This window comes from Geosmithia morbida, assembly GCF_012550715.1.
Source record: "Geosmithia morbida isolate 1262 chromosome Unknown scaffold_20, whole genome shotgun sequence".
Classification (NCBI taxonomy): domain Eukaryota; kingdom Fungi; phylum Ascomycota; class Sordariomycetes; order Hypocreales; family Bionectriaceae; genus Geosmithia; species Geosmithia morbida.
In genome coordinates, this window is record NW_023336207.1 from 138213 (window position 1) to 147360 (window position 9148).

The following is a 9148-nucleotide window of genomic DNA, read 5'->3' on the forward strand; positions in this document are numbered from 1 at the left end:
GGGGGGGGGAGAGAATGAGAGGAGAAGAAGAAAAAAAAAAAGATGTGGAAACAAACAATCCCTCTTGGGAAGAACACCCCCCCCCTTGTCGGGAGTCTTTATACGTGTACCTGATTGGTCAGGAACTGATCACGCGCGACGATGGACAGAGAGCACTCGTACAGGAAATATATAAATTTTTTCCTCTTGTTTCTTTATTTTTTTTTACGAAAAAAAATCCTTTCTTTTCTTTTTGTCTTGAGCCGCGGTTAGCTTAGGGATGATGTGACGAGGGAAGAGGGAGAGGTGATACGGGATGACACGGGAGAGAGAGAGAGAGGAAATCAGGTCAACATGGTTGATATATCCATGTATACGAGTATATATATGTGTGTTTATATATATATGTGTGTGTATGTGTGTGTGTGTATGTGTGTGTGTGTATGTGTGTGTGTGTGTGTGTGTGTGTGTGTGTTGTGTGTTTCCGATAGAACTCATGTACGACATTCGAGACTACCAGACACTAGAAGAACCGACTATGCCGTTCTATTTCATATAAGCTCATCGCACATATAAGGAATAGAAAGGAATACTACGAGCAGTTTGGCTTTTTTTTCTTTCTTTTTCTTTTTTCTCTTCCTGAACCTGCCAACCATGTCTGAAACCAACCGACCCCCCCCCTCTCTCTCTCCTCCTGTACCCCGTACACAAACTAAGGGCCCAGATGGCTGGAAACAGACGCGCTTTGCCCCCCTCCTTTTCTCGGATGAGCCTCAATGTCCTTCCCGGCCACTGACCATGATAAAACTAGTATAGTAGTCTGAACGAGAGAAAAAGAGAGGGTGAGAGATAGAGACATGATACTACCCTTACCAAGACTAGCATGAAATTATTCTCCGCTGAACCTCTTGGCGGGGAAAAAAAAAAAAAAGAAGGACGCGTTCCTGGATATGCGCGCGTGAGATTAACAGTGTTAGGGTACGGGCAGAGCAATGAAGGAAAAAATTGTATATATATACAGATTATATACTACGTACACTCATATATATATATATATATACATACATGCATATACATCTATATATAAGAAAGAAAGAAAAGAAAGGGAGAAAGAGAAAGAAAAGAAAGAAAAGGAGAAGAGACCACCTTTTTCGTTATTCTCAAAGTTGGATGATTACTATTACTCACAGGTGCAATCGGTCAAAAGCTCCTTCCGAAAATTCCTGTCCGGACTCTTTTTGCATACATGCACCCCCCCCCTCCCCATCACACCCATACACCCACCAATGCAACGGTAGTAATACGGCATACATACCACGTACGTCGTATTGTATTCATGTGACAATGTAATACGGTGTATGTCATTTCTTGATATCAGCTTCTTGATCCCTCTTCCGAGTGTGGAGTACGTACTCTTTCCATGTATTATACCTCTTTTTTTTTTAAAACATATTTTTTTTATTCTCTATACAACACACACACACACACACACACATATATATATATAATTTTAATTTTCTTATACTATCGGCATTACCGGGCTCCTCCTTACTCTTCCTCCCTCTCTTTCCGTAAACACCATGACTGGATACCATCTCCCCCCCCCTTCCTCCCCCCCCCCCCCCCCCCCCCCCCCCCCCCCCCCCGGCCTATTAAGATGAAGTTGCTCCGGACAAGAGCAGCGTCACTCTCAAATCATGGAAATAAATAAATAAATAATAATAATAATAATAATAAAACAAGAAACAAGAAAAAAAAAAGACGCGTTGATGACCGCTTCTTGGCAGAATTTCATCATGGCCACCCATGTGGATACCTGATTGGCTTGATGAATCTCCGTCTGGGCGGGGGGAGGACGGTAACCGAAATCGGCTGAACGGCAACAGCACAGTCATCAGTCCAAGCACTTTTCTTTTCTTTCCTCTGATGTCTCTTCTCTTCTGTTCTTCGTCTTCTTTCTCGTCATCTTTTTTTTTCTTTCCCTTTCTTCTCTTCTACTCTGTGACGAGTCCATCATTCCGTGAATACTCGTACCTTGTATCTCTCTCTCTCTCTCTCTCTCGCGCGCGCGCGCGTTGCATCGCCATTCCTTCCTCGCTGACTGACTCGGCAGAGATCCAGACATTGGTTTCAAATCAACACGTGGGGGATATGGGGCGCATGTTGCACAGTCTTGTCGGTACAGATTACATCACGATACAGATACACGATATTACGGCAAGAGAGGAGCCCAAGAGTACATGTACTTATGTGATGCATAGCTTATGATACTAGATGTACGGTGCTGCTGCTAGTAGTAAGCTCTCACACTTCTTCTCTTGCTAGTCGAAAACTAGTCACTGCGCGTACTTGTACTAGTAAAACAAGCACCTCGAGATGCGACCGGGGTCGTCTAACCTGGTTGTGTTGAAACGAAGAAGGGGAACCGGCCTTTTGAGCCGCTGCTATGGAAGAACCATTTTAGCCTTTCCCAAGCGGCCGGGACGTTGAAAGGGGGGGGGGGGGGGGGGGGGGGGAGTATAGTATTTCTCTTATTGAAGAGTCTTGGTTCTTTTGCTCTGCTCTGCTTTTCGCATCTCACTTGCTTTTTTACGTCAAACAAAATAAATCATTCCCTTTATTTTTTCTATATACATCTCTCTTGCTTTTTTACCATTTCTCTATCTATTACTCTCTCCCGCCCCCCTCTCGAGTCATATAAGTTGTTCGTATTTTAACTCACGTCGTAATACTTGATTGATGCCTGAGAAGATTATAGAACTGCCGACTTCGGACTTGGAATACTGTGCTTTGTCATGTGCAAGGTATTACATAACCTATGTAGCATACCCGATACGGATAAAGTCACGTGATATATTGAATCACCACGTATTGCTGAGAGACGATATTTTGACAAGAAAAAGGTTATATATAGAAATAAGAAAGAAATGATGATGAATAAAAGTGAAAAGAAACTGTCATTAGCGGCCGCTTTCCTAGAGAGAGAGAGAGAGAGAGAGAGAGCCCGTCGCTTCTCGGGAACCAGGGGAGGAAAGGGGAACTAGCAGTGGCAGTGACAGTAGCAGTAGCAATGGTAGCAGTGAGAATACACTACGGAGTAGCAGTAGTAGCAGTAGTAGCAGTAGTAGCAGTAGTAGTAGTAAGCAGTAGTAAAAATAAAAATAAAAAAGGAGGAGAAGGAGAGAAGGAGAGCCGTGGTGAAGATGGATCCGGCGCTTGCGAAAAAACCCGGGGATGGTGCCAGCTGCCAGCCTGCCACGCTTGCACTGGTCTCTACTCCGTGCACCATCACAGGGGGAAGGGGAGGGGTAGCAGGTATGAGATGATTTACAGTGCAGTAGGCCCATCTTGCTTCTAACCTAGTAGTAGTGTTAGCTGATAGTAGTAGCCGTGGCTGATGGTGAAGTATCGATACTTGGTAGTGTCGGTCGGGACATGCAGCACGCACGCACGCACACGCGCGCACATTAGTCAAACTCACTGATTCACTAGTAATAGACAATATCCGTTATCATCATGTATGTGTTCTTCATCTTCTCTCGTGTCCCACCGGCACTTCCGAGGATTTGGGTTGCCCTTGTCCGGTTTTCTGCTAGGTGGAGATGAAACTATTAGTACCAAGGAAGAAACACGTCTGTTTTTGTTTTTTGTTTTTTTTTATATCTCGATCTCTTGGGCTTGAATGATACTGATTTCATTCTTCTTCTTCTTCTTCTTCTTCCTCTCCTTTCTAATCTTCTACGGATTACTCTATCCTCCTTCCTTCGCTTACCCATCAAAACTCAAAACTCAGATGCCTTGTGGACCTGACATCACCAAACTTGACCTACCCTTGCCCTGCCTACCCTGCCCTGCCTTCCTGCACAGAGGTGAACTCACAGGTGAATCAATTTATGCAGACCTCGCGGAGGGCGCCACATAAGCTACATACAACCTAAACCTCCCCGCATGCGTCTTTTTTCTCTTCTTCTTCTTCTTCTTCTTCTTTCTCTCTCTCTCTCTCTCTCTTTCCCCTCCCCGCTTCCATTTTTTCACCTCATTTTCTTTTCCAACCCCCCCCCCCCCTTTTTTTTTTTTAAAAAAAAAAAAAAACGGGGGAAACGAGTTCTATCCAAGTACAAGTGGTATCATCGTCCACCATATCGTCGACTGCTACTCCGCAAACGAAAACATACACAAACCCCCCTGTCATGCACGTGAACAATTGGCAAGGACAGGGGAGGAGAGGTCACATCAAGTATCAGATACCATACCTGTACTGCATGCTACTAGTAATAATATCCGTGTTGCTGACGTTGCTAGCAGCATACATTACCGCCTGTACATGTATGTAAGCAACCAGAACAATTCCCCCTCGGGACAGCGGAGAATTTATTGCCATTGTCGAATGCCTAGTCTATGCACCGACCGACAGAGACGGCCGAGCTAGGGCGGCTACATGGGCGGCCCAACTGTCACGCTGCGTACGAGGAAGACTGCACCTAACGCTAGTGCTGTGCCCCTCTCCCTGAACCGCCTTGTCGGGCTCTGGGGGAGCAAGACCGAGGTGACGGGGGGGTATGGCTGCATCGCTACTCCGTACATACAGCCTTCTGACTACGCACATGTACTAGTATTGCTGCTGCTGGTGATGTGCACGAGTATATATTACTTTTGTGTTGTTGGAGTATGCTCGTATGTGTGTGTGTGCGTGTGTGCGTGTGTGCGTGTGTGCATGAAACCGTCGAGAGTCCCGAGAGTCAGATCCGTCATCTCGGGTAAACCCCGCTTTTTCATCAGGTGCGGTAATTTACTCTTTTCCTTCTTCAGCTCTTATTTTATTTCATCCCATGCAATTTGAGATCGAGCGACTTTCTTTTCTTTGTCTCTGTTGCCGAGTATGATGCGGTGACGTAATACCACTTACCCGAGTATTACGGAGCTTATTGATGAGTCGTGCATATATACAATGAGAGGGTAACGAGAGAGCTTTAGAGAGAAGAGTTTAAGAGAAGAATACAAGAAATGATACATGACAGCTCCGATTGTGGGGGTGCGTTGGTGATGGTGGAACCAGTTGTATGTAGCCGGCTAAATTCTCGAGATACCAATTCCTAAAAAGCCCCCCACTGCAGCGCTGCATCTACACGTACTACGTATATATATGTACGGAGTACCGGTAGAAAGGAAAGAGAATCGTGGCTGTGCGATGATGTTTACGCCACATATGGTATGATTGGAATTTGTCGGTAATGTCAGAAATACCAACATCTTGATAACTCTTCTCCTCTTCGATGCAAATGATGAAGGGAGGGGGGGGGGATAAAGGAATACATGTATATATCGGTATATGCTGTATGGGAAATGGTTTTTCGTAAAAACAAAAAGATTCTTCACAATGTGCTCGTACCGGTAAATGGGCAGTAATCATTACTCGGTATCCTGTACCCGTACTCTGACGGTATACATATACGGATACTCACAACCGAGTACCGTACAGCTGAACACTTTGCATTGCGCACACAGAGAGAATCCGGCTGCCTCTTTATTTTTTTCTCTCTTGTCTCCCCCCCCCCCCCCAACGCCCTTTCCCTTGTTTTCTGCATTCCACCACAACGCACGAGCTGCAGTCAGCAGGGCGGTCAGGACCATCATGGAATCATCCCTGTTTTCCTTCTTCACTTACTTTCCGTCTCTCTCATCCGCTCTCCATCTATCTTTCCGTTCTTCTGAGTGTGGGTATATTCTTTACTCTATGTGTGTGTGTGTGTGTGTGTGTGTGTGTGTGTCGCTCTCAGCTTCCCTTGACAAAACCAACCTGCATCCACATACACACCCACATACACACCCACCCACCCCCACACACACACACACATACACACACACACGCATACACGCACCCTCTCCATCCAGTGACGAATAATGGATGGGGTACGTAGAAATTTCGCTGTACTCCGCAAGGGCATCAATATGCTCCTACAGTCGTACTGCAGATACCCAAGACATGCCTCACAACATGCGTGCGCAAGGCGGTCAAACCACATGGGAGGGGTCAACGCTGCACTCTTTCTCTACTATTTCTTTCCTCTTTTTTTTTTTTTTTTTTTTTTKGGGGGGGGGGGGGGGGGGGGGGGAGGACAATTGATTTTATCGTTATGCAATCGTGGTAGTAATACCGCATGCCTTTTCCCTCACGCTCTCTCCCACGCTCTCCCTCCCTCCCTCCCTCCCTCCCTCTCCCTCCCTCCCTCCCTCTCCCTCCCTCCCCTCTCTCTCGTCCCTACCTGTAGACTCTAGACCCTGAAGACAAGGACTAGACAGCAGCCGGCCTGGACCCAGAACAGCCCGAGCGACCGGACCAGGGGCCCCATATCTATAGTAACGATAATTAATATTATCTCCTCGCACAGCTTAACTAGGGGAAGGAGCGCAGGGAATTGGAACCCCTGTCATGACGCCGTAACTATCAGTTACCGTTTACAGTATTTCCTGCAGCATACCTAGCCTGTTTCTCAGACCACGTCATGTCTCTAGGGTATGATGGAGAGGGAAAGATGGTTAGATATATCGAGAGACAGAGAGAGACAAGACGTGGAGAGAGGGAATGAGAGAGAGAGAGAGAGAGATACAAGACAGATGATATACAGATAGATTGACTGACTGACTGACTGACTGACCAGACAGGCAGACAGGATGGGAGTAGGTCGGCAACTCGTGTAATGATATTGATGAAGCTTGCGAATGCATTGTAGATTACATATACCGTAGTATTACTACTGCACCTATCGTTTTTGACAGGGACCAAGCAGGGGTATATTGTCCTATCCTGTCCTCAGTCTCTCTCTCTCTCTCTCTCTCTCTCTTCTACCTCTCTGTGAGCTGTGCGCTCCCTGCGCGCCTCGCTCTTTTCTTCTTTCTTCTGGCTCCTGCGGAGAGCGGAGTGATACGGATATGGAGAGGAGCGTGTACAGATACATCGTACAGGTATGCATACGCCTTTCCATGCTCGTACCGAGTACGTACACTACTCATACACATACACACACAGAGATGTCTCGTTCAGCTCTCCTCTCACGACTCGTACTCTAACCCACGCGTATGGTACCTGCTCTCTATGGTCCCCTGGTCTTGCGGTGCCCCTCTTCTGCTCTTTCGTCTACTCTACTTTTTTTTATTTTTTTTACCCATCTATTACATGTATGGCTGAATGTATGCGGCAGTAATATCACACAGAACTCGCGAGCAAGGGAAAAGGGTAGGAGCAGCTTCAATCAGAACAAACCCCCTACCCCCCCCTCCTCCCCTCCCCTCTCTTCCTCTCCCTTCCTCTATCGACCCCGTAGTGAGTGCAACCTTTTCTTTAAACGCCACGTCTTGAAATATATATAGATATATGTATACATACATACATACACACATACATACACATATACATACATACGTACGTACGTACGTACGTACATGTATATCCCGTGAATGATCCCTCGTTCGCATGGGATTTCAACTCCTGCGCCTCAAAAAGCCGTTTGCGTACAATATACTGCTTGAGTGTATACTGCGCGCCTGTGTGTGTGTGTGGGCGGTGCGCGCGAGTCAATCAACAGACGGTGGGGCTTCCTCCCCCTCCCCCCCCCTCCCAAAAAAAAAAAAAAAAAAAAGAAGAGATCGACCGTATCCACGCACGCGCGCACATCCTGGCCATGACCACACGTTCGAATCATGGCCCTCTTTTTTTTCTTTTTTCTTTTCTTTTTCTTCTTCTTTCTTTTATTTCTATTAATTTTATATTATATGCCCTGTACATTTTCCTCTTCTTCGAGGGAGTCTTGGCCATCCAACTGGGTTTTTCTGCTCAGCCATTACGGAGTATCAATACCCAGTGTACGAGTACAGCCTCGGGGGGTTTGCGGAACCTGGACTGATTCCACATGTGCTGGGGAAATGTCATTCGTATGGATATACTCGTAGATGGAGAAACAATTTGAAATTACAGAAAGTAAATCCGGAAGATGAGAAACTCTCAGGTATTGATTATAATATTCATTAGTATTACTGGGAGGATACATGGGTTGTCGGGTTTTGAATGCGGTGCGAACCAAAACCCCCCCCTAAAAAAAAATCTTGGACAAGGTGGTGGTGATGTTGGCTTAGCGTAATGCTGCGCGAACCTTGCATTTCTGATGCCGTCACGTTTTTTTCTTTTCTTTTCTTTTCTTTTTTTTTTCCCTGCCTTTTGGTCTTATTTTGACTTTGGTGGGGTGGGTGGCTGAGAAACGCACCGCTGGGAAGGAACGGCCACATCTCGTACTCGTGTGATACTTTCTGCTGACAAGCCGGTTGGGGAAGAAGACCCTTCGTTCCAGTACACTCTCTTCCTCTCTCTCTCTTTCCCATCTCCTTGAACGGATTCGACTAGTCAACGTAGAAGGGAACTGTTTCCGGGATGGATTCGCCTCTATTGCGGAAGAAAGCTTACTCGTACCGTCAAGGCGAGGTCCAATCCAGATCCAAGGACGAGAGGGAGAGGTAAATCGATCGGGACTGACGACTCCAAACGGGCTACGAATCGCTGCACGCGCACACACACACACAGCCCCGTCTCTCCCTTTCCCTCCCCCCCTCTCTCTCTCATATACACAGCTCTGGCAGGGTTGATGGAGACATACTATCTCATCGTCCACCCCCCCAACCCACTCTCCGGAGGGCAGACGCTTCAAAAAAGGCTCCATCTCATTGCGGTCTATACGCTATACTATTCTTGGGAGGCTGAGAGTCCACTCTCGCTCTTTCATTCTCTTCTCTGCCAGAAAGACTCTCGAGAAGTCTACTCCGTACAGCGCACTAAGATATTGATTAGCGTATTTTTCCGCTAACCCCCCCTCCCCCCTCCCCTCCCAGTCGGCCTCCACTTCTCTCTACGTCTCTATCTAACTCTCCATTTTCGACACCAGGGACATCCATCTTCTACTGTCTGTCCTCCCTCCCCACCTCCACCTCCGTTCCCCTCCGTCATCGAACCCAGCCGGTACAGAGTACATCGCCAACAACTCCGTCTCATACAGAGTACGACGTACATACTACTACTATACCCACGATACCTGCTGCTGCTCGCCAACCTTGCCGAGGACGGACTCGAGAGCGGACCCAAGGTCCTTGTGATCGCCCCCAAGGTCCTGGCAACTCTGGACAC

At 46.9% G+C, this 9148-nt stretch overlaps 1 protein-coding gene across 1 annotated transcript; it reads left to right on the forward strand.

Moving 5' to 3' along the window:
* Positions 1-5611: 5611 nt before the first annotated feature.
* GMORB2_4414 (uncharacterized protein) lies at positions 5612-7880 on the forward strand (the record flags this gene model as incomplete). The annotated part of the gene is made up of 2 exons (XM_035466389.1): positions 5612-5693; positions 7852-7880. 2 exons carry the CDS (start codon positions 5612-5614, stop codon positions 7878-7880), a joined length of 111 nt encoding a protein of 36 aa, XP_035318400.1.
* Between the last annotated feature and the right edge of the window lie 1268 nt (positions 7881-9148).